Here is a 23,632-nt window from a genome sequence, read left to right as displayed (position 1 = left end):
TACATCCCATTCCCGCCCTGCTTCCTTGTGGCAGCCTGTGATTGGTCACGGCCGAATATATAAACCAGAGCCCACCTAAATAAACTAGCAGTTAACTGTCGTCCACAAGAGCGTCTCCTGTCTCCTGTTCATTGGAGCTGCGCCGGTCAACTGGTGGCCCGTACGGGGGGCCCGGAGCACTGAGACCCTCTCTCCGACAGTACGAGGAGAGCTGAGACCCTCTCTCCGATGGAACAGAGCGTTAACAGGTAAAACCGTCAAGCGCCAATATCGGGGGCTACTTGGCGGGCGGGGGCTGACAGGTTAAACTGCTCAACGTTGGTAGCGGGGGCTACGCAACAGGCAGCGGGGGCTGCAGGGCCGGATAGCGGGGGCTATCGGGCAACCTTGGGCGGACGCGTCGCAAGGGTCAGGAACTCGTAAAGAGAGTTCCGGGGGCCGTAAAGAGGCCGGTTTTGGGGGCGCCGTAAAGGGGCGCGGGGACTAAGCTGTCCCTGTTACAAAAAAAAAAAAAAAAAAAAAAAAAAAAGGAAAAAAAAAAAAATAAAAAGAAACTCTTGAAATTCCGGTTAACATGGGTAACACGGCTACTCAGCCACTGTCAGTCGCCTTAAGCGACTTACTGAGAGAAAAGGGATTACAAATGAAACAAGAACAAATTCAAAACTTCCTCGATCAGGTCGATAAGGTAGCACCTTGGTTTGGTCCCACGGGGTCCATTACCATCCCCAGCTGGGATAAATTAGGGAGAGATCTTGACTTTGCAGCAGAAAATGGCCTCTTGGAGCCAGGAGTCAGACCCCTTTGGGCAGTAGTGAGAAGCTGCCTTGCAGACACCTCTTGTCGTGACCATATAAGGGCTGGCGCCATGGCGCTTGATTACCATCAGGCAGAATCCTCCCGCGAGCAATCTCGTGAGTCCAGTGCCGTAGGCGAGGTGACCTCACCCAACTCAGAAACAAAGGACTCGTCAGATAATGAGGGGGAGGAAGAAGTATACAAAATGGTGGATGCAGACACCACCAAAAGAGGGGAAGTCACACACACGCAGTCGAGAGGGCCTTACTCTGAGGCCATAAATGAGCTGCAACGCAGGATTTCTCAGAGTAAATGGGTCAATGAAAGTGAGTACGGGATCCCAGGGCCGCCCTGTATAAGTCCTACAGCTCTACCTCCCGACCCGCCAGATTATCATGCTCACCGGAGACCCTGCCATCAGCTATGTAGCTGTCCGCAACGGGTCCAGACGTCCCCTGGGACATTCCAGGAAGACCTTTGGCATCAAGTCAAAAGAGAGGACCCAGGAGGCCTGGGCCGTTTTCTCCAGGCTTTTCCGGTTGCTGTAGATGCTCAGGGAAACAGAGCCCACCTGCCTATAGATATGAAGGTGATAAAGAATCTTAAGGAGGCCAGCACCATGTACGGTGTTAATGGAGCATATACCCTGTCCCTAGTAGAAGCCATGGCAGGAAATGCCATGACACCTGCTGATTGGGCCAGTTTGTGCAAAGCAGTGCTCAGCCCAGGCCAATATCTTGATTGGAAAGCTTGGAATGTTGAACTTGCCACAGAACAGGCCCAAGCTAATGCCCAGAACAATCAGGCCGCCTGGAACGTAGATATGTTATTAGGACAAGGGCAGTATCTCAATAACCAGCTGATTTCCACAAGAGGTGTATGCACAGATAAATAGAATAGCCATACAAGCATGGAAACGGGTCTCGGCTAGGGGAGAAGTCTCAGGCCACTTGAAAAAAATTTTGCAGGGCCTGAGCGAGCCTTTTTCAGATTTTGTGGCCCGCATGATGGAGGCAGCAGGGAGAATTTTTGGAGACGCAGAGACAGCCATGCTGCTCATTAAGCAGCTCACAGCTGCTCTGGGTCAGCACCAGGTATAGTTCGTTAACTTGGCAGGAGTTGGGGCTTGCCATTGTTGACGGCCCTACCACGAGACAAAACAGAAGCCGCATCCAAACTTATTCAAGAGCAATTAAAGTTAGGCCATATCAAACCCTCAAGTCTATTCTGTTTAAACAAAAGGAGGGTATTGCCCAGGGCATGACACCTAGGGCCAGACTAAATCTCGCCCTCTTCACTTACAATTTTGTAAACATCAACCCACAAGGATCCACGCCAGCACAGCTACATGCCAACCCTGTCGCACCCAAACATGGTTGGGTACGCTGGAAAGACCTCCTGCATGGGGTGTGGAGAGGCCCCAGTCCAGTACTTAGTTGGGCGAGAGGGGTGGTCTGTGTCTTCCCGCAGGAAGAAGGCAGCGAACCTGTCTGGGTCCCGGAACGCCTGATACGTCCCTGCAAACCACCAGACCCTGACCCAGAGGAAACGTCAACCACAGAACAGGGGAACCAACAGGAGCCTCACAAGCCAGACCAAGCAAGTATACCCACAACTCCCATTAACTATGGCACCTTGACCAACTCCCCTGGTTAGTAGCCTCCTTTTCCCCTCCTTCTTGCATCTCGTACGGTCCTTGCAGCCAATTACTTTTCTAAATTGCTCCACCGCAACCTGTTGTATGTTATAATGTTGGGATAACAGTACACTTTCAGCTGTTGTTATGCAGGTACTCCAGTTCGCACCGGTTCCAGTTATGGCGGACTCAGACGAGTTTCCTGTGATCCAGCTCGGGCCAACTCTCCAATTGGCTTTCATAAAGGAATGGGCAGGAACAGGGGCTCTGGCTACCATAACTACACTTGCCGCATTCGGCAGTCTACTTCTGCTCTGTCGGATTCGCAGACAAAGGAATAGGGACAAAGTATCAAACAAGCATTGCTGATCATGGAATCTGGTCAAAGCCCGGCAGCATGGCTCACCATGCTGTGACGCAGGTGTGGAGCAAAGCATCGCAGGGGGTGTCGTCCTTGGCCAGGAGACACCCCGGTCCCCATGTTGGCGAGCACGCGGGTTGGGCTCATAAAACAGATTTCCCGCCCCCTCCAAAAGAGCACCAACGAGTAGTGAGGCACTGTCATGACTGCAGCGTGACACCTCACGAGGGGCATCGACCTCTGGAGACCCTGCGTCAGTTATAAAGAAAGGGGGAGATGTTGGGCGCAGGCGCTCAACATACCATACCCCACCCGGGACTAAGGACCACGCCAGCTTCCGCAATGCGCTACGTCCCTCTTTAAATTAGCCAACCCGTGTGCACTTCGTGCTCACTCCATACTCTGTGGCAACTCCTGATTGGCCACAGCTGGATATAGTAGCCGGAGCCTACATCCCATTCCCGCCCTGCTTCCTTGTGGCAGCCTGTGATTGGTCACGGCCGAATATATAAACCAGAGCCCACCTAAATAAACTAGCAGTTAACTGTCGTCCACAAGAGCGTCTCCTGTCTCCTGTTCATTGGAGCTGCGCTGGTCAATTATGTATCCCAGGTCATCCTGGAATTCACAGAGATCCTCTTCCCTCAGCCTTTCCCTTGCTGGGATTACAGGTATACACTACCCACCTGGCTACCTTCTTTTGGTGACTTGAAAATGTACAAAAAATGTACACATTAACTTCCCTTGAGGAATATAAACATTATGTGCTACACGCATGTACTAATAAACTAAAATAAAACATAAATTTTAAAAATAAAACCTACAAAGGAAATGCATTATCTCTTGCCACTGATGTGTTTGTTACAGGTGAAATTTCACATTTGTGTGTTGATTATTTGATGCCTGTCTATTCTGAAAGAGCGTTCTCTGTGGGCGAGCTCCATGTCAGAGTTCAGCATTTTATTCCCTGTCAGCTCACTGCTAGTATTTCCACTTTTCACCACCCCTGGGTTACTCATTGACTGTTCATGTATTTGATAAACACCTGCTAGTGTGACTCTCTGTTACCAGGATTTGCATTAGAGATGAACCACAAAACCAGGGTGATATGCAAGGAACTGTGGCAGGTGGGTGGGGGCTTCTAGTGACGGTGTCTCTGGATGACGAAGTGGGATGGGGGCACAGTTCTGGTGGCCAAAGAGCCTCATATGTCAGGCAGTGGTGGGAAGCTCCGTACAGCAGAGGGCAGTGGCTTGGCTGGAAAAGTCTCCCAAAAATGATTGCAAGGACCTGCAATGTTGCAAGTGGGTGATTAGATTTCAGCTCTGCTGAAACAGGATCTTGGAGGCGTGGGGGTAATGAAGGAATCATACATGTTCTCTGTGGGTTTTTGTTTCTATTTGGTGTTTTGTTTTGCCTTGCTTCGCTTTTTGGTACTGAGGATTGAATCGAGGCTCTTCCCACAGGGCTACATCCCCAGCAGCCTCCCTGTTTTTTTTTTTTTTTTTTTTTTTTTGTCTTTTTTGAGACGGGTCTCGCTATGCAGTTCAGGCTACCCTTGAGCTCACTTTGTAGGCCAGGCTGGTCTTGAACTCTCAATGATCCTTCCACCTCCAGCCTCCTAAGTGTTGGGATTACAGGCGTGAGCCACCACGCCCAGCTTAGCCTCCCTGTTTTAAAAGGGCTTTTTTTTTTGGGGGGGGGGGCTTTCTTGGTTTTTGTTTTAATTTGAGACGGGATCCAATTAACTTGCTAGGTTGCCCAGGCTAGACTCAGACTTGTGACCCTCCTACCTCAGCCTCCCAAAGTGGTGGGATTACAAATGTACCCACAATGATCCTTTCCCACTTCACACCACCTAGGTTGGGCCCTTGGTTGGGTGGTCCCTGGGCTCCTGAAGTGATCCAGCCAGGAAAAGATGCGGTCAAAGACAGAGAGTGAAGGTCAGAGCAGCAGGACTAAGGGGAGGACCATTGGCTGAAGTACCACACCCAGAGCCCTGTACGGGGTGCCCATACTCCCTTATCACGTCGACCTCCTATAGCAGGGATCCACCAGCTGTCTCCAGAGGCTCAATACAGAAACACCAATAAAATGCATCTACTAACACTGAAATGTGCATTTCTCAGAATTTTCATGTGGCACGAAATGCTGCTTGAATTTTTCTCCCCAGCCAACGTGAAATCTGTGAAAACTATCCAGAGCTTGCACGGCCAGCCCGAAAAAGCTGGCAGCAGGTTCTGCCCTGCCTAACCTGGGTCTGTCAATCGCGAGATCTAGGATTCCAGCTTCGAAGCAAGGAACTTGCGACGATTTTCGCCAGAGGCCACGCCCATCCCTACCATCAGGCCTCGCCCACAGAGCGTGGCGGCACATGCGCGGTTCCGGCTCGCGCGGGGGCGGGGGCGCCGTGGCTGCACTTCCAACATGGCGCACGCTGGCGGCGGGGTTCCCGCGGGCCGGGGGCTCGGCGGTGCCCGCTGGGGTCGCTCGGGCTCCGCGGGCCACGAGAAGCTGCCAGTGCACGTGAGTGGCGCCCCGCTCCCCGAAACCCAATCCCGCGGCCCCGCAGCCCGGAGACGCGAACCCCGGCCCCGCCCGGCCCTGCCTCAGCCAGCCCTTGGGGCGCAGCCCGGAACCCTTGACCCCGGGCGCCCTGACCCCGCCCCGCGCCCTCTCCGGACCTCCGGGGCCCGCTCCGGACCCCACCCCGCCCCGTTTCACCCTCTGCCCGGCCCACCCGCGCCCCCGCCCCCCGCAGGTGGAGGACGCGCTCACCTACCTGGACCAGGTGAAGATCCGCTTCGGCAGCGATCCCGCCACCTACAACGGCTTCCTGGAGATCATGAAGGAGTTCAAGAGCCAAAGGTGACCGCGGGGACCCTTCCGGCCCGGGACCCCTGCCCCGCCCCGGCAGGCGTTTCCCAGTGGGTCGAGCTTCTGCCGATGCCCCCTGCACCCCGGTGACCTTGCAGGAGGTTGACCCTGGTCCCAGTCTCAGCTTTTCCTAGAGAAATCAGGGTGCCTGGTCCCCACCTTGCGCTGCAGTGGACATTGCTTCGCAGAGGGCCGCGGTCCATGGGAGGCAGACTGAGCTGGGGCCTGTCTTTCTCAAAAATGTTGGCTGTTATGGAAATTTTGTTGATGGAAGATCTGGAGAAATTAATTTTGATTTTGTTGTGCTTCATTTTGTAAAGCGCTGCGTGAGAATGGTTTTTCTCTTGATTGATTGCATTTTGGCGTGGTCTCCCCTTTAAGGCTTGTTCTCCAGGTGCCTCTCCTGGTGCCCCCTAATCTCAGTCCTGCTTGGAAGGGACACAAAATGCTTAGTAAGGTGGAAAGCATTATTATTCATGGCCTGTTTTTTAGGCTAGAGGTGGGAAGGTGCCTGGGATGGGCCTTTGTTTTTTATGGGAAACTCACTGGACCTCGAAGTAGATTTTAGGGATCTACCTCCTTGGCAGAAATGAGGCCCTCAGGTCCCACGCTTTAGGAAGACCTGCGGTCTGTCGTTATGTGTTGAGTTTTCCAAGCATGAGCAGAGTGCCTGGGGGAGCTGTGCCTTGTGAAAGTTCTTCATTTCTTCCCAGAGGGCCTGGGGTCCAGGCCTGGCATTGGGATGCAGAAGGTGGATGAGCCCTCTGCTCCCCTGTTAGATGCATGTGGTTGTGGTGTGGAGGCATTGGGAGGGGGTCCACTCCGCTGGCCACCCCTCTCGCCCACTCGAGGTCTCTCCCTTGCAGCATCGACACTCCCGGAGTCATCAGACGTGTGTCCCAGCTCTTCCACGAGCACCCTGACCTCATTGTGGGATTTAACGCCTTCCTGCCCCTCGGGTATAGAATCGACATCCCGAGGAACAGCCGAATAAACATGCAGTCACCTCTGTCGGGCCAGGTATGGTGGTTCCAGTCTCGGGCCTGGCACATCCCCTGCACGTCATTGTGGGAAGCCAAAGTGTAGGCTCTGTTGCTTCACTAGAGCAGCACAAGCCAGAGCAGACATCGTCACAAGGGAAGCCTCTGCCTCTCCAGCCGGTGCATGAAGACACGCACAGGAGGCCTGGGGTGTGGATTCGAGGCACCCCCAGGAGCCTGCTAGATGCCATGGTTGAGCCATGGGTGTGGGAAGCTTTGCGGTTGGCATTGCTGGGGTTGTGGGCTCAACCCAGGCTTAGACTTTCCATGCTTTCCTTTTGGGGTGATGGCCTGCTGCCCTGTCCGCTGCTGTGTCCCTCTGATGCTCCCCAGATACCCCCCCAGCAGAAGTGCTTTGGGGTGTGACTGGGTGCCATCTGTATCAGCGCAGCTGTCTTCAGCCCTGGTTCTTCCCTGTGGGGGATGGGGCTGCCTAGCACCTTATGGTACCCATAGCAGCACTCTCAGCTCCCAGCGGCTGGATTGTTGGGCAGTGACCGCAGACAGTGCTGCTTGTGTTGCAGACCTGTCTGAGTGACCCACAAGTGCAGCAGGGCATGTGGGAGCCCTAGCAGGGACACTGAGGCATCTCCTTCCAGGAAATGGAGGAAAGGAAGGAGGAGGGGGAAGAAGAGAAGGAGCAGGGAGCTGGGTGCACAGAGGAACCAGGAAGGCTTGGGACAGATGCACTCTCCCCTCCTGCATGCCAGGCATGAGGCCAGGCAGCCCTGCTGTAGGAATGCAGGTCTCTGACCCCAAACCCCCGGGAGCCTGGCAGCTTCTGCAGCTTCTGAGGTGTGGGACGGAAGTGGCCTTGCAGCCCCTAGCCTCCAGGGGCTTCCGTGCTCAAGGTTGGGCTGGGAGACCAGCCCGGATGCCCCACAGGCTGACCCTGAGGGTGGCCAAGGGCCACCTGGGATTTTTCCTTGTGGTGCTGGAGGACCCCAGGGACTGACCCATTGGCCACCACACCCCACATTGGGCAGTGCCCTTGGGGTGCCAGATGCCTTGGAAGCCCAGTAAGGTCCCCTCACCCGCATGAGGAGGTAGGGACTCCGGACATGTTTTCTGGCTTCATGATTTCAGCTGTGGCTCCCTTGTTCTCTGGACCTCTGCAGCTAGGATGGGAGAAGGTGGCCCTGGGGGCTAGGGTGGAAGGTGGGGCCGAGGCTTACCATGTCACCAAGTGTCCCTGGGCAGAACACCAAGTGCCTGGGGTCAAGGAGCAGACATGGCACCAGCCAGTAAGGACCGGGGAGCTGGGAAAGGTAGCCAATGCCGGCCTCCATTGTAACTGCAGCTCCTGAGATGTCCCACCCCTGCTCAGGTCACCATCACACCACCCTGGGTTCAGCCATTCAAAATAGCACATGCCTGTAATCCTGGCCCTCAGGAAGCTGAAGCAGGAGAGTCCCAGATTCAACAGTTTAGTGTGAATCCTGTTTCCAAAGGTACAGTGAAGAGAGCTGGGCCTGGAGCTCAGTGTGAAGGCCTGGGGTCTGTCTCTTAACTACACAGGGAATAGAGCAGACAGAGCTGGAGCTCAGCTCCCATGTCACTGCTGTCTGGTGACCCATGGACACCCATTTGTGGCCTGCAGTCCCAGAGCTGACTTGGGTAGGAAGAGGAGGCAGAAGGTGGTGGGGTGGTGCACTTCTGTTGTCGCAGCACCCTGGGGTGATACAGGAGGGTTGTGGATTCCAGGCAACTTGGGCGAGGGTCTGAAGGAAAAAGGCCTCAGTGTGGTTCACTATGGAGGCCCTGGCTTCCGTCCTCAGTGCCACAAGAGAAAAAGCAAAACAGCAGGCAGGCTGAGGCCTTGAGGGACCCATGTGCTGTCACCAGGATGTGGCGGGCTGGATGCATCCCTGCCTGGGGACCCCAGCTGGGGAGCCAGAGGTGGGGTGGGGGGACATCCTGGATGAGGTCAGGATGCAGGAGCAGCTGTGAGCAGAGATGCAGGACGGATTGGTGACAGCCTCCTGTGAGAGAGGTGCTGGGGGAGGTGACCCCTCCCCTAGGGCCAAGTGACATCGCTGGAGGAGGATGGAGACTGAAGCTACACTGTCCCAAGAGGTCCCCAGGCAGCTGCTAGCTCTGCGTGCTGGGTTCCTGTACCACCCTTGATGCTGTTAAATGCTGTTTGAGATCTAGGATCACTGTGGGTGCAGCTCAGTGGCATGGTGCCTGCCTGACTAATGCAAGGTCCTGAGTTTGAGTACTGGTACCAAAAAAAGATAAAATCTGAGGTCACCTGAACACACAGGGCCATGGGCAGATGCCTCTCCTGGCAGTCAGGGTCTTCCCAGTGTGCTGTGGCTGCCACCACTGATCCCAGATGTTCTACTTTCTCCAAAACAACCCATCCTGTGGCTGCACATGCCCCTCGAGGTCTGCGGCCCGAATTGCCCCCATCACCCCATGGTTTGAAGGATCAGCCACGTGGGCTATGCTGAGCTCCATTTGTTTGCTTTGTGTCTTGCACTACTGGGGACTGAACCTAAGACCTTTGCACTGAGCCCCGCCCTCGGCCCTTTTCTGAGATAGTCTCCCTAGGTTTCTTAGGCCGGGCTGCAATGTGCAACCCTCCTGCCTCAGCATCCTTGAGTACCTGCTTGTGGAGCACACCTCTCCCAGCCCCCTTAGAGCCAGGCTGTCCCTGGCCATGAGCAGTGCTGCTGTCCCTCAGATGGAGTTGAAGGATCAGAGCTATGTTGGGCTCCACCACACTGGCCCTCAAGCCTGGCTGTGCTGGCCTGTGTGTGGGCAGGGACAGCGTTTTGCATTTTATGTCATTTTATTTCTGGTGCTGCTTGGAGCCACTACCAGGCACTGTCTTTCTGTCACCATTCTCAGGGACACAGTGGCAGCTCTGGTTGGGGGAGGGAGGGCGTCCATTGTGGCCGTGTGCACCCTGTCTTGGGCCCAGTGCCCTGGCTGTTGTGTGGGAGGGGTCTGGAGCCGGCCTTTTGAGACCTTGGGCAGCTGTCAGGGACAGTGAGGCTGTGTAGGGGCCTGGTGATGTGACAGTTTCCCAATTGGAGGTGGTCAGGGCAAGGGCAAGGTCACTGTGCAAAGGGCTGGCTGTGCCCCGAGGAGACTGGGGAACCGGGGGGGGGGGGGGAGTGGATTTAGTGGATACACAGGGTGGACTGGGCAGCCCGCTCTGCCCTCTAAGCCCCAGAAAAAACCAGTTCCACATTTAATTCGAGAAACCAAACTTGCAGGGGAGCACGGTGGTACAGGCCTGCAGTCCCAGCCGTGCAGGAGGATCGCAGGTTCAAGCCCAGCGTGGACAGCTTGTGGAGACCTTGTCAGAAAATAATAAAGGAGCAGGGCCTGGGACGGGGCTGGGGAGCCCACAGGGAAAGTGGATCCGCTGTGCCATCCGGCGCTGACTGCCTGTCCCTGCTGGTTGTCAGGAGAACGTGCACGGCCATGGTGACTGCGTGGAGGATTTGAAGCAGGTGCCAAACAAAGAGGACAAGGCCATGGCGCCACTAGAGGCTGACTCGGTGGAGTTCAACAACGCCATCAGCTACGTGAACAAGATCAAGACTCGCTTCCTGGACCACCCAGAGATCTACCGCTCCTTCCTGGAGATTCTGCACACCTACCAGGTGGGCCCTGGCCTATGTCCCAGGCCTCTGTTTTACTTAGGTTGGGGCCCAGATCTTGCTTGTTGCCCAGGCCAGGCTGGAACTTGTGATCCTCCTGCATCGGCCTCCCCTAAGGCTGGGATCACAGGTGTGCGCCCAGGTGCCCAGCTCTTTACAGTGTCTATTTTGAAACAGCGGCTTGCTGAGGTGCCTAGGCTGGCCTGGAACTTTCAATCCTCCTGCCTCAGTGTCCTGAGTAGCTGGGATGATGAGTGCAGCCACCACACCCAGTGTGAGCTCTCTATTTTTTTATTTTAAAGAGAGTAAAATCGAACACAATAGAACAGAACAAAAGAGAACATAAGAAAGCAATGTAAGAGACGTAAATTTCAAAGCAAGACAGAGATCTTCACTGTCTTATCATATTGTCTGTTTTCTTCCAAATAGTTGACCATATCTTCACATACATAGAATTCACATGAAACAGCATAGTATAGAACTGATCTGAACAAGATGAAGAAGGCATTTTAGGTCAAGATTAGACAACAGGAAAGTCAACAATGGCTGTCATTGTGTCTTTGAGCTCTCTCTTAAAAATGAAATCTAGCTGGACTCAGGCCTGTCATCCTAGCACTATGGGAGGCTAAGGCAGGAAGGTCAAATGTTCAAGCCTAGTCCCAGAATAAGGAGGTATGGGGCTGGCAGGTCAGCCTGATGGCCCTAGGTTCAGGCTGCAGGGCTGCTCCCGAATCTGTATGATCTTGGTGTGTCCTGGGCAGAGTGAGGGGTTCCTGGCACGCGTGCCCATGTCAGACTGCTGTGGTCCCTGCCCCGCCTTGCACTTGTCCCCCTACCCACCCTGGCCTCATGCACCCCCATTACCCCACAGAAGGAGCAGCTGCACACCAAGGGCCGCCCATTCCGGGGCATGTCAGAGGAGGAGGTCTTCACTGAGGTGGCCTCCCTCTTCCGCGGCCAGGAGGACCTGCTGTCCGAGTTTGGCCAGTTCCTGCCTGAGGCCAAGCGCTCACTGGTGAGTCTCAGGGTGTGGGAGGGCAGCAGGTGCATTTGTGTGGCCTGGGTACCCCCACCCCACCCCCATCCACTGTGGCTGGTGCCCTGCTTTCCCTGTCCCGCCTTCTGCCGGGCCTGAAGCTTCCTGGAAAAGCAGAGGTGTGATTAACTTGATGTCTTGGAACTCTCTGTGCCCAAGCACCATAAGGCCATCACCTCTGTGGAGCTTTGGGGCACTGGCTGGCTGCCAAGGGAACCCCAGCCGCGGGAGCCCCATTGGCTTCCTGACCCCATGGGGTGGCCGTGTGTGACTGGCCACTGCTGCTCAGTGTCGTAATCTTGAGGATCGTACAGTTGTAGCTGTGTCAGCCCGGTTGCACTTCATGGCCAAGTAATAGGCCACTGTGCCAATGGACCCTGTGTGTGGGTATGGGTTCTCCCGATGACTGTCGGGTCTTCTGGCTGCTGCCAGGGGCACTACTGTGTCCTGTGCTCCTCTGAACACCAATTCCAGCCCTGACCACTGCCCACCTTTCAGGAGCTGCTGGAGCTTAGGTGAATGCACACGCGTACGTGTGTGTGTGTGTGTGTGTGTGTGTGCGCGCGGGTGTGTAAAATGCTGGCATACAGGCACCCGACCTACTTTCCATGGCAGCTGTACTGCTACACAGCTGTGCAGGACCCACCATGCCCATGTCCTGGCCACGATGCGTGTGTGTGTGTGTGTGTGTGTGTGTGTGTGTGTGTGTGTGCGCGCGCGTGCGCGTGCTCGTGCATGCTGTGTTTCTGGCTGCTCTAGCTCCTGAGCCCTAGGCTGTCTCCTGCTCCCCACATCCCGTCCTTGCTGAGTCCTGAAGCTTCCTGCAGCGCCCGGTGTGATTTCCCCTCTGCCCCGTGTGCCCCTCTCTGTACTGTGCTGCGAGGTGCGCTGAAGTGGCTGGCATTGGCGGAGTTCATGACCTCGGTCCCTGCCTTGCTCCTGCTTTCGGGTGGATGTGAGGTGCCATGGAGGCCATGTAGTGCTGCTTGCCCCTGGAGCCCTGTGAAGCCCAGCTCTGAGGCCAGGGTTAAACAGTGGCTCCCAGTGCGGGGCCTTCACCCAGGGCTCTACCGCCGTTGGCCCTTTCAGGTTTTATTTTGAGGTGGGATCTCACCAGGGAGCCAGTTAGCTGCTCAGGGTGGCCTAGAACTCGAGATCCTCCTGCCTCAGCCTCAGTAGTGCTGGCATGGGCACCACCGCGCCCCTCCTCAGTTCTCTGGTGAATGTGTATGTGGAGGGGGTGGGTCCTGGAGGAGACACCATCGTCCCCAGGCTGGGCAGGGTGGTCTGCAAGCCCTAGTTCTGACTGTAGGGCTCTGCTTTTGGGCCGGCCTGACACAGCTTCCTGTCCTTGAATGCTGGGCAGTGTGGGTTTCCCTGTGTCCTTGCTGTGCTGATGAGTTGTTGGCCCTGGAAGGTGACCTGCGCCGGCCCTGCTGCTCCTGCCCCTGCTGTCGTGGTTTGTGGTCTGCTCTGTGTCTTCTTCATCTGAGGGTGACAGGTGGCACGTGGGAGCGGGTGAGGCCTTTGGGGTGCCTATGTGTCACCGTCCCCGGCAGGACGGGGCTGGCAGTGCTGGCTTCTCACCAGGGCCAGGCGATGGCGCCCTGAGCGCCTGGGCAGGCATTGTTCTGGTCAGTCCGGACTCCTCTATCCCAGGCAGGTGTGGGGTGGGGGTGGGGGCTCTGGGGCCACCCCAGCCTACACAGGGTGGTGGGATCTGTGTGGAGCTGCAGGTTCCTGGGGCTGCATACCCCCTCACCAGTGTTCAACAGCTGGCCAGGAACGCCTGTGCCTCTGTCCACCACGCTGGCCTGGGCTGCAGTGAGACCTGTCTCAGGGTAACTGCAGCTGCTCGAGCAGAGGTGAGGAGGGTGGCCGAGGGCAGGGGAGTGCGAAGGTCGGGCCTCAGCTTCCTTCCCTGGGGCTGGGAGCAGCTGCGGTGGTGCATGTATCTGGGAGGCTGCTGTCTGCTGTCCCATGTACCTCGATCCTCGTTGGCTGTGCCCTGGCTGGGGTCCACAGCCTGGCCTCTGTATGCCTGGTACCTGCAGTGTGCTCCCCACCTTTTGTTTCTCGGGTCTTGTTGAGTTGTCCAGTTGCCTACTTTGTGATCCTCCCACCTTAGCCTTCCAGAGTGGGGGGGTACCAGGCGAATGCCACCACATTGGTCCAGAGACTTATGTATTAGGGGACAGACGGTGTCCTGTTGGCCCCATGCCATGGCCTTTTGTTCTTTCGGCTCTCATCCTCGGGGTCTGTGGGCACCCGACAGTGTCATATTGGTGCCGTCTATGTGTTGTGTCCCTGGGCTGCAGCTCCCCACGTTCAGGGTGGTAGGAGGGTCTGGGGGAGCCAGGGCCGCTGTGGGGATGTGGGCGCCACCCACCCCATGTTGCTGTGCCCTCGCTGTGCCCTGGTCCTTGCAGGGCGGCCGCCTGGTGGGGCCCGCCCCTGACCCCAAGTCCCTGCAGTTCACGGGCGGCGGGCCCTGCGAGGTGAGTGGCGCCCCGAAGAGCGAGCACGAGAAGGGACTGGAGCATGGCAAGAAGCGCTCTCGGCCCTCCCTGCTGAGGCCTGTGACGGCGCCTGCCAAGGTGAGCTCCGCCTGCGGCAGCCTGGAAGGGGCCCAGAGCCATGGGAGCTATGGGAGCCGACCCACCCTGCCTGGCTCTGCCCAGTGCTGACGCTGACCTGCGCCTCTCACAGAAGAAGGTGAAGCTGCGGGGCACCAAGGACCTGTCGCTGGCTGCTGTGGGCAAATATGGGACTTTGCAGGAATTCTCCTTCTTCGACAAGGTGAAGCTCAGTCCTCCCCTTGTCCACCCTGGGGGCCTCAGCCCCATCCTGTTCCTGGGCTGGGGTGGAGCTCAGGGACCAGGCAAGGCTCTAGGACACACCCCACAGCCACCTGAGCCACTGGGTGTTGGGGGTCAGAGAGTAGCTGTGCTGGCCGGGCACATGGAATGTGCTACCCTGTCCCCCAGGTACGCCGTGTACTGAAGAGCCAGGAGGTCTATGAGAATTTTCTGCGCTGCATTGCCCTCTTCAACCAAGAGTTGGTGTCAGGGGCCGAGCTCCTGCAGCTTGTCAGCCCATTTCTGGGGTGAGTAGTGCCAGAGTGGAATAGTGGGTCCAAAGGAGCTGTCCTCAGTGCCTCAGGGTAGTAGCTCAAGGGCAACTCCCCATAGCCCTGTGGACACGAGAGGCACAACAGTGCCCTTAGCACCCTGAGCTGCCATGCCTGGCGCTCAGCGGGTGGGTGTTTTCTATATATGATATTTTGCCCCAAGCTCTGCTGAGTCCCATCCTGTTCACCTGGCAGCATGGTGTTGGTACACATCGAAGCCGGGCCGGAGCAGCCCCTGGGGTCCACGTGGGTTTCGATGCCAGGATCTTCATGTCTGGTCCCCTAGGAAGTTCCCGGAGCTCTTTGCACAGTTCAAGTCCTTCCTGGGGGTGAAGGAGCTATCGTTTGCACCGCCGCTGGGTGAGCGTGCAGGGGATGGTGTGAGCCGAGAGATCGACTATGCATCCTGCAAGCGTATCGGCTCCAGCTACCGCGCCCTGCCCAAGACCTACCAGCAGCCACGCTGCAGTGGGAGGACGGCCATCTGCAAGGAGGTGACCATGGCAATGGGGGTGGCTCTGTCTGGAGTCTGGCAGGGATGTGGGGCCGGGCTGCTTCCTTGCCTTGTGGACCTGGATTGATCCCTGTGGGGCCCTGGGCCTTGGGTCCCTGACCTCAGCTTGGTGCCGTGTGAGTGTTCAGGGTTGGTGGGCAGCTGCTGCTGTGGTTGTAGATCCCTGCCTGCGAGTGGCCCTGTGGCTGGAGTTGCCTGTCCAAGCCCAGCTGGCCATGTAGCCAGGTTTCCATTGCCAGGGTCTGGGCATGGGCAGCATGGTGTCCCTCAGAACAGCCCCACAGTTCATGTCCTGTGTGTGTGACCAGGTAGCAGCAGCCCGTGAGGTGGGGAGACCCCAAAGTGCCTGTGTCCGTTCCCTGTGTAGGTGCTGAACGACACCTGGGTCTCCTTCCCCTCCTGGTCCGAGGACTCCACCTTTGTCAGCTCCAAGAAGACACCATATGAGGAGCAGCTACACCGCTGTGAGGACGAGCGGTTTGAGGTGTGCACCTGGCCCCAGGATGAGCGGGACCACAGCACATGATGGCCTGTCTGCCATCCAGTGTAGTGATCGGGCACAATGTTGCTCACCTGTTATCCCAGCTACTCAGGAGACTGAGGCAGGAGAATCACAGGTCAAGGGGAAGCCTGCTCCACTTAGCAAGACCCTGTCTCAAATTTAAAAACATTTTAAAAAAAGAACAGGGTGTAGCTCAGTGGTGAGCCCTGCTTAGTGGGCGAGAGGACCTGAGTTTAATTCTAGATACTACAAAAAGCATAGCTCGAATTAAGCTTTATTTCTGCTCGTTGAACCTTTGAAGTATCAATTATGAACAGCATAAAATGTATCTGAGTCCTAGGTCTCCTAGGAGCATTATCTAGGAGCAGTGATGTCACATAAAATAAGCACAAGCTGGATGTGGTGGGGACAGGTAACCCCAGCACCTGGGGGACTGAGGCAGGGGGTTGCCATGCGTTTAAGGCCAGGCTGAGCTATGTACAATACTCTGTCTCAGACAAAATAAGTAAAATTCCAGCACAGAGTCACAGCCACGGTGTTGACTCCGTGATGCCCACCAGTGTACTTCACAGCTCAGGGACAGGGTCTCACTGAGCCTCCAACTTGCCCAGGAAGGGCCCAGATCTCTGCCTCAGCCATCTGGAGGCTGAGATCGCAGCTGTGCCTGGCCACATGCTCATGGGGTTGACTGATCGGGAACAGTGGCACCTGGACTCCTGGTTCTGGAGACCCAGAAGCCCAAGGTCCAAGGCTGGGGCCTGGCACAGGCCAGAGAGTGGGGCAGAGCCAGCAGAATCATGTGAGTTTGTGGGGGGGGGGGCAGTGGTCCTTGCACTGAGTTAAGTGTCACCACACCAACCCTGCCACACACTCCCTCCCTGGGTCCGCAGTTGGACGTGGTCCTGGAGACCAACCTGGCCACTATCCGAGTGCTGGAGAGCGTGCAGAAGAAGCTGTCACGAATGGCGCCTGAGGACCAGGAGCGCTTTCGGCTGGACGATGCGCTGGGCGGCACATCCGAGGTGATCCAGCGACGCGCCATCCACCGCATCTACGGCGACAAGGCACCTGAGATCATTGAGAGCCTCAAGAAAAGCCCTGTGGCTGCCGTGCCTGTCGTCCTGAAGAGGTGCCCATGCCCCCTGGGGTACCCTGCTGCCCAGCGTCTGGGGGTTGGGACCGGCGCCATCTATGTTTAGCACAGATGGGACTTTAACCTGTGATTGCATAGCTGGGTGTGGTGGCACGTGCCTGTCATCTGAGCACCGGGAGGCTGAGGCAGGAGGGACACTGTGGGTTCAAGGCTCATTTGGGCAGTGTAGGGAGACCCTGTTTCAAAAAACAAAACAAAAGCAATTTGGTTGGATCTGCAGATTGGAAACCTAAGACAGCAGGGCTGGTTGTAGCTCCTTCAAACACAAGTGGGCTGGGCCTGCTGCTGCGTGGAGCCTCCTCGGTACCCTGGAGGCTGAGGCAGAAGGATCGCTCCATGGTCAGCACTTCTCATGCAAGAGGCCCCAGGCTCCTGCCCCAGTACTGGACGGGACGCATCCCCAGATGGGGCCCCTATGCTGCTGTCTGACGGTCCGTCCTGTTTCTGTGCGTGGGTTCTACACAGGGCAGTACCAGGTGGCACTGCTGTGTCCTGGTGTCCCGGAGCCTGGGAGGGTGGCTATGAAGGGTGCTGCCCTTGGGCTTCAGGTGGGGGGCTACAGACCCTGTCCACCTCTAGGCACCTGAGCACATTTAGGGCTCGTGCCCGGGCCTCCCCTTGGAGCTACATCCCCCTTCCACATCTCTTAAGTCAGTAAGGTTCCCAGGATGGGCTTGAACTGGAGATCCTTCTGCCTCAGCATCCCAGAGAAGGGTGCCAGTGCCCTCTGTCCCTCATGTGTCTCACCCTGCTTTGCCCCTGGCCCCCTGAGCCCCTTGCCCACCCACCCACAGGCTGAAAGCCAAGGAGGAGGAGTGGCGCGAGGCACAGCAGGGCTTTAACAAGATCTGGCGTGAGCAGTACGAGAAGGCCTACCTCAAGTCACTGGACCACCAGGCCGTGAACTTCAAGCAGAATGACACCAAGGCATTGCGCTCCAAGAGCCTGCTCAATGAGATCGAGAGCGTGTATGATGAGGTGAGTGGGCGCCCTGTGCCTGGTGAGACGGGCAGGGTGCTTGGCCCCGGTTGGCAGTGGTGACAGCCGTGGTGGGACGGTGTGGGGTTGTCTCCAGGGCAGGGCACCGTTGCCCCTTGGGACACGGAACAGCCTGCAGGACCACTCAGGCCCAGTGCCTGTGTTCCCTGGAGGGTTTCGTGACCTCACTCAGGCTGAGGCCCCCTCACCTTGCCTCACCTCCCCGGGCCGGGGTGACAGGTGGTACAGGGATTTAATGAGGCAGGGGCCCTGTGCCCCTGGGAGAGGGGAGCCGACCCAGAGGTCCAAGGCCCCGGCTTCCTGCCTGTGGGATGTTGCCCCCTGAGCCTGCCATATTACCCATACCCAGGGCAACCTCTTTGTGGGTCGGGGACCCCTGTGGGTGGGGGCAGGTGGATTGGGTGGCTGGACTGGGCCTCCTAGTGACCAGCTGCACCTCACAGCACCAGGAGCAGCACTCAGAAGGCCGCAGCGCACCGGCTAGCGAACCGCACCTCATCTTTGTGTATGAAGACCGGCAGATCCTGGAGGATGCGGCGGCACTCATCAGCTACTATGTGGCACGGCAGCCGGCCATCCAGAAGGAGGACCAGGCCACTATCCAGCAGCTGCTGCGCCGCTTCCTGCCTGGCCTCTTCTCCCAGCAGCAGCCGCCGCCACTGCCCGAGCCTGATGTGGCTGACGAGGGCAGCCCAGCTACAGACTCCAGCAGTGGGGGCAGCCAGCGGAAGAAGTCAGGGCCTGCGCTGCAGGGCGGTGCCTCCGAGGACAAGGACAGGGACAAGGTGTCCCTGGGGGATGCTCCAGCCCCTGAACCGCTGCTGCCACCGCCCCAGGTGCTGGATGACGTGTACAGCCTGTTCTTTGCCAACAACAACTGGTATTTCTTCCTGCGGCTGCACCAGACACTGTGTGCGCGGCTGCTGCGCATTTACCGGCAGGCGCAAAAGCAGCTGCTGGAGCACCGCAGTGAGAAGGAGCGCGAGACACTGCTGCGTGGAGGCCGGCGCGAAAAGGGCGGGGACCCAGCTATGGAGCTGCGCCTAAAGCAGCCCAGTATGTGCCACCACAACCCCTGCTGTGGGCTGGGGTGATAGGGAGTCGGGGACGGGAGGACACGCTGGCGCTGGGCATCGCACGCAGCTCTGCCTGGCTGATGTGGGTGGGGCCCAGGTCCATCTTGGCCTGGGGAGTTTAGGAAATTCCAGCTCGGGCTGGGGATTTAGCTCAGCGGCATAAGCGCCTGCCTTGCGAGCAGGCAGTCGTGAGTTCTATCCCTGGTACCGATAAAAAGGAAAAAGACAAAAAAAAAAAAACCAACAGGAAATTCCAGCTCAAGGGCAGGACGAGGAGACGGGGAATTATCCCGGTAATCCCAGCACTCAGGAGGCTGAGGCAGGAGAAATTATCCCGGTAATCCCAGCACTCAGGAGGCTGAGGCAGGAGGATCACTGCAAGAGGGAGCCTGGGGCTGCCAGAACTGTGTAGCAGGACCTATCCCAGAAAACCAGGAAGGGTGGGGTACATGCTGGGCACAGAATGCCTCTGGGCTGGGGAGACAGTGGAGAGCAGGAGGGTTGGCCACACTGGTCTGGACTGCAGCCCCCTCGGGCCCTCTCTGCACATCTGGGGTGTGGGGGAGGCCAGGTCACCTCAGTTGCAATGTATGCCTTCCATGCCCTCTGGACAGTACAAGTGCCTACCACCAGTCCCCAGGGAGGGTGCTGTGCTTAGGCCTACAGGGTCCAGGTCCACCATCGCCACTCACTGAGCCTGCTTGCTGGTACACAGGCGAGGTAGAGCTAGAGGAGTACTACCCTGCCTTCCTGGACATGGTGCGTGGCCTGCTGGAGGGCAGCATTGACCCCACACAGTATGAGGACACACTACGGGAGATGTTCACCATCCACGCCTACATAGGCTTCACCATGGACAAGCTGGTGCAGAACATCACGCGCCAGGTAAGGGGGTGCCAGGCCGGGAGATCTCACCCTGCCCCTGCCCAGGAGGCACCCAGTTGGCAAGCTGACCGCTGACCACTCCTTTCAAACACTGATGAAATTCTGATGTGTACTGGACCATGGGAGCAGGGCATAGGAGAACACACTTGTGTTCCCCTGCACTTTTGGAGGCTGAGGCAGGAAGATCACAAAGTTGAGCCCATCCTGGCAGCTCAGTGAGATCCTTGTTTCCAAAATTTAAAGAGGTTGGAGTATAGCTAAGTGCAAAGGGTCCAGTTCCCCCAGGGTCCTTTCAGAAGTAACCAGTTCTGGAACATTCTGAGCATCCAGATCCAAAACTCCTGTGTCCACAATGCTCTGGCATCAAAGCCTTCTGTCTTCCTTGTGATGGCTGCGCTGGGAGCTGCGTATGTCCGGCGGAACTGTTACAGCTCATGAGAGGCATTGAGCAGGGTCCTGAGTTCCAGTCACCCATACTCCAACCTAAGCCACCCTCCTTACCGTGCAGACCCCCAGAAACGGACATAGCCCAGGTGTAGGAGGCTGAGGACCTGACAGGAATTAGGACATCCAACTGTGCCTCTGTCTGGGCAGACACCACCACCCCTGGCCCAGTGCCCCTCCGAGTGAGACCCAGCCGCCTGCCCATGTCCCCATCTTGCATTGGCTTTGTGGGTCTGAACTTCTCCCTGGGGGGGGGGGTTCTGGGAGGGTGCTTCCATGTTGGGCAGCTGTCACTTGGCACCGTGTATCCAGGCCTTGGCCACAGGTGGTCTGGGCTGGCACCACCTCCCTCTTCAGGCCTGAGTAGTACTTGGCTGTCCTGGGCCTTGCTGTGGCTATGTCAGTTCCTCAGGGAGCCGGAGATGGAGCTGCCCTGAGCATCAGTGTGCGCTCTGGGGTGACTCAGCCTGCATGCTATGCTGGGTTATAGGACCTGAGGTGCAGGAGACTGGTGTGGCCCCTGGCAAGGGCACTGTCTTCAGAGCTGGCTCCCTCCAGTCTCCCGTGCCCCACTGGGGACCCCTGAACCCCCTCCTGGCACCAGTGATGACATACAGCCATCCTCCTTCTCTGGGACCTGGGGTGCTGGCCTGTGTGCCCCTGGGTTCACATGTTTTGATCAGATTTGTTTTGATCTGAATGGGCACAGGGCAGTCTGAACTAGTTTTGGGCGGCCTGGACTTGTTCTGGCAGGCCTGAGCCAGTTGGGGTCCAATTGGCTCCCGTCCAGTCTGGTTCGGTCTAGTCCAGCGCAGCACAGCCTCCACATGCCCTCAGCCCACCCTGTGCCCACAGCTGCACCACCTGGTGAGCGACGACCTGTGCCTGAAGGTGGCCGAGCTGTACCTGAACGAGAAGCGGCGTGGCGCGGCTGGTGGGAACCTGTCCTCCCGCTGCGTGCGTGCTGCCCGTGAGACTAGCTACCAGTGGAAAGCGGAGCGCTGCATGGCCGACGAAAACTGCTTTAAGGTGGTGGTGGGGTAGCCCCTCCCCCATTCCTCTCACCCTTCCCCTGCCCAGCCTGAACCCCCTCCCGCTTTCCAGGTGATGTTCCTACAGCGCAAGGGCCAGGTGATCATGACCATTGAGCTGCTGGACACTGAGGAGGCGCAGACTGAGGACCCTGTGGAGGTGCAGGTGCGATGCAGGCCATGCTGGGTCCCAGGGCCTCGTCCTCGGTGGCCTCATCCTTGGTGGCCTCATCCTGGCTGGGGCCTCTGGGAGCCATGTTCTGTGAGGCTAGGACTGGTTGCTGGACCCCCAACTCAGGAGCAGTGAGATCGCTTTGCACTGTTGACACCCCTGTGCCCCAGTCTGAGCTTAGGCAGCCAGGGCTGTGGCTTTGGCCCTGGTACTCTGGGAGGCTGAGGCGGGAGGGTCACAAGTTCAGTGTGGACAACTTTGGAGACCTTGACTTGCAATGAAAAGGGTGGGGGTTGGGGGTGGAGCCTGGTGCAGTCTCAGCGTCCCTGGGAGGAGAATCGGTGACTGGCTGCATGCTTTGTCCTTTACTGGACCCCTGGGAAGCACCCCCACCTTCAACCCCTCCCCTTTTGCACTTATGTCTTGAGGTTGGTCCCACTTCCGAGCGCCAGGCCCTGTGCTTGGCCTCTAGCCTTACACAGCCAGAGTAACCAAGGCTGAGCCCTGAGGCTGCCGGATCAGGCTGGGACTCTTCCTGCCTCAACCTCCAGTGGCTGTACCCTAGGCCCGGCCTCTGCTTTCCTCCTGCTTATGGCCCAGTCCCTCCATGATGGCCCAAAGGGTGGCAATGCAGCTGGTTTGTGGGCTGTGTATGGCTGTCCTGGGTTGCTGCGCCTCCGGGCTTAGGGGAACGACAATGTGGCTACGTACTCTCTGCAGCACTTGGCCCGCTACGTGGAGCAGTACATGGGCACTGAGGGCACTGAGGCCTCGCCTGCCGAGGGCTTCCTGCTGAAGCCGGTATTCCTGCAGAGGTGAGGCGGGTGGGCTGTTGTGCTCCACGTGATGTGGGTGTGGGCTGGGCCTGTGGCCCAGATGTCCTGGTTCCTTCTGTCCCTTCCCTCTGCGCCCGGTGCCCAGGAACCTGCGCAAGTTCCGGCGCTGGCAGAGCGAGCAGGTGCGAGCCCTGCGAGGGGAGGTGGCGGGACCCTGGCGGCGGCTGCTGGGCGTGGAGAGTGCGTGTGATGTTGATTGCCGATTCAAGCTGAGTTCGCACAAGATGCTCTTTATCGTCAACTCCGAGGACTACATGTACCGCCGTGGCACACTAGGCCGCGCCAAGCAGGTAGGAGCTCTGCCTGGGAGCCCCACTGAGTTCCCAAACCCTACACCTTAGGACCCTAAGTCCTGGCCTGGGAGCCCTGCCTGAACCCCCAAATCCTGGGACCCAGAGCCCCAGACCAGGGAGCCCCGCCTGAGCCACCAAACCCCAGGACCCTGAGCCCCCAAACCCTGGGACCAAGAGCTCTAGTCCAGGGAGCCCTGTCTGAGCCCCAAAACCCCAGGACCCCAAGCCCTGGCCTTGGGAGCCCCACCTGAGCCCCCAAACCCCATACACCAGGACTCTAAACTCCAGCCCAGGGAGCACTGCCTGAGCCCATAAACCCTATACCCCAGAACCCCAATCCCCAGCCCAGGGAGCCCAGCCTGAGCCCCCAAACCCCACACTCTGGGACCTCGAGCTCCAGTCCAGGGAACACCACCTGAGCCCCCAAACCCTGGTACCCCGAGTCCCAGCCTGGGAGCCTTGCCTGCCCCCTGCCCCTGCAGGTTCAGCCCCTGGTTCTACTGCGCCACCACCGGCATTTCGGGGCATGGCACGGACGCTGGCTGGAGGACCACGTGACTGGGGAGGCGGCTGGGCTGGTGCAGGACTGGCTGATGGGTGAGGAGGATGAGGACATGGTGCCTTGCAAGACGCTGTGTGAGACGGCCACTGTGCATGGGTTGCCCGTCACCCGCTACCGCGTGCAGTACAGCCGCAGGCCCGCCTCACCCTGAGCACTGGGTCCTGGACCCAGCCTGGCCCACTGCATCATCACTGCAGGGACCCTGGGGCGACAGGCAACGCCCCTGCCCTGAGCACATGTTCCTGCCCGTCATATCTACGGCTGCAACCTGAACAGCTCTGGCCCAGCTTCCTGGCCTCTACTGCAGGGGACAGGGTGCCCAGCTGTCACTGTCCCCAGAGCCTGGATCAGGATTGGGGCCTGGGCCCTGAGGGCAGCCCCCCTGCAGAGCTGTGCCTGCCTGGTGCTCGCCCGGCTCCTGCAATACCCCATTGGCCCCTGATGCCTGGGAGGAGCCGGAGCCTGCCCTGCATGCTCCTCAGCGCCCTTACCTTGAGTTTCTTTTGGGCCTTGAGCCCCCCACAGCTGTATTGGATGTAGCCCTCCTTTTCTATTTATTTGCACATTAAAGATTAACATGAACAGAAGCTGAGGCTGTGAAAGTCTTTGTGGGAAGAGGTGGCTGTGTCTATGCAAGTGCCAGGTTTCAGGACAACCCCGGCCTGTGCAC

The 23,632-nt window shown here is 57.9% G+C and overlaps 1 protein-coding gene across 6 annotated transcripts; it reads left to right on the top strand.

Annotated features, from left to right (window-relative positions):
• Positions 1-5,164: 5,164 nt before the first annotated feature.
• Sin3b (SIN3 transcription regulator family member B) lies at positions 5,165-23,549 on the top strand. Of its 6 annotated transcripts, none has more exons than XM_063228099.1 (19): positions 5,165-5,321; positions 5,557-5,663; positions 6,539-6,692; positions 10,135-10,332; positions 11,201-11,344; positions 13,840-13,962; positions 14,078-14,164; positions 14,353-14,471; positions 14,782-14,989; positions 15,377-15,493; positions 16,402-16,640; positions 17,459-17,642; positions 18,107-18,719; positions 19,455-19,624; positions 20,924-21,097; positions 21,173-21,265; positions 21,992-22,086; positions 22,193-22,397; positions 22,883-23,549. In XM_063228099.1, exons 1-19 carry the CDS (start codon positions 5,223-5,225, stop codon positions 23,111-23,113), a joined length of 3,360 nt encoding a protein of 1,119 aa, XP_063084169.1. In that variant the 5' UTR covers positions 5,165-5,222; the 3' UTR covers positions 23,114-23,549. The 6 variants fall into 6 exon arrangements, with proteins under 6 accessions (XP_063084169.1, XP_005001217.2, XP_023418397.2 ...); XM_005001160.4 differs by having other exon boundaries at positions 14,075-14,164; XM_023562629.2 differs by having other exon boundaries at positions 13,795-13,962.
• The last annotated feature ends 83 nt before the right edge of the window (positions 23,550-23,632 follow it).

The sequence above is a fragment of the Cavia porcellus genome, unplaced genomic scaffold, assembly GCF_034190915.1.
Source record: "Cavia porcellus strain 051 isolate PalLab524CR breed Dunkin Hartley unplaced genomic scaffold, mCavPor4.1 scaffold_17, whole genome shotgun sequence".
In the NCBI taxonomy this organism is placed as follows: Eukaryota; Metazoa; Chordata; class Mammalia; order Rodentia; family Caviidae; genus Cavia; species Cavia porcellus.
The sequence above is the reverse complement of the archived record's forward strand: the minus strand, read 5'-3'. Positions and strand labels throughout refer to the sequence as shown.

Excerpts from the sequence above, each read along its gene's own strand:
- Sin3b (XM_023562628.2), top strand. The coding sequence starts at position 5,223 with ATGGCGCACGCTGGCGGCGGGGTTCCCGCGGGCCGGGGGCTCGGCGGT. Across the intron at positions 14,990-15,376 it reads GGACGGCCATCTGCAAGGAG|GTGCTGAACGACACCTGGGT; the intron begins GTGACCATGGCA and ends TTCCCTGTGTAG. Across the intron at positions 22,087-22,192 it reads AAGCCGGTATTCCTGCAGAG|GAACCTGCGCAAGTTCCGGC; the intron begins GTGAGGCGGGTG and ends CCCGGTGCCCAG.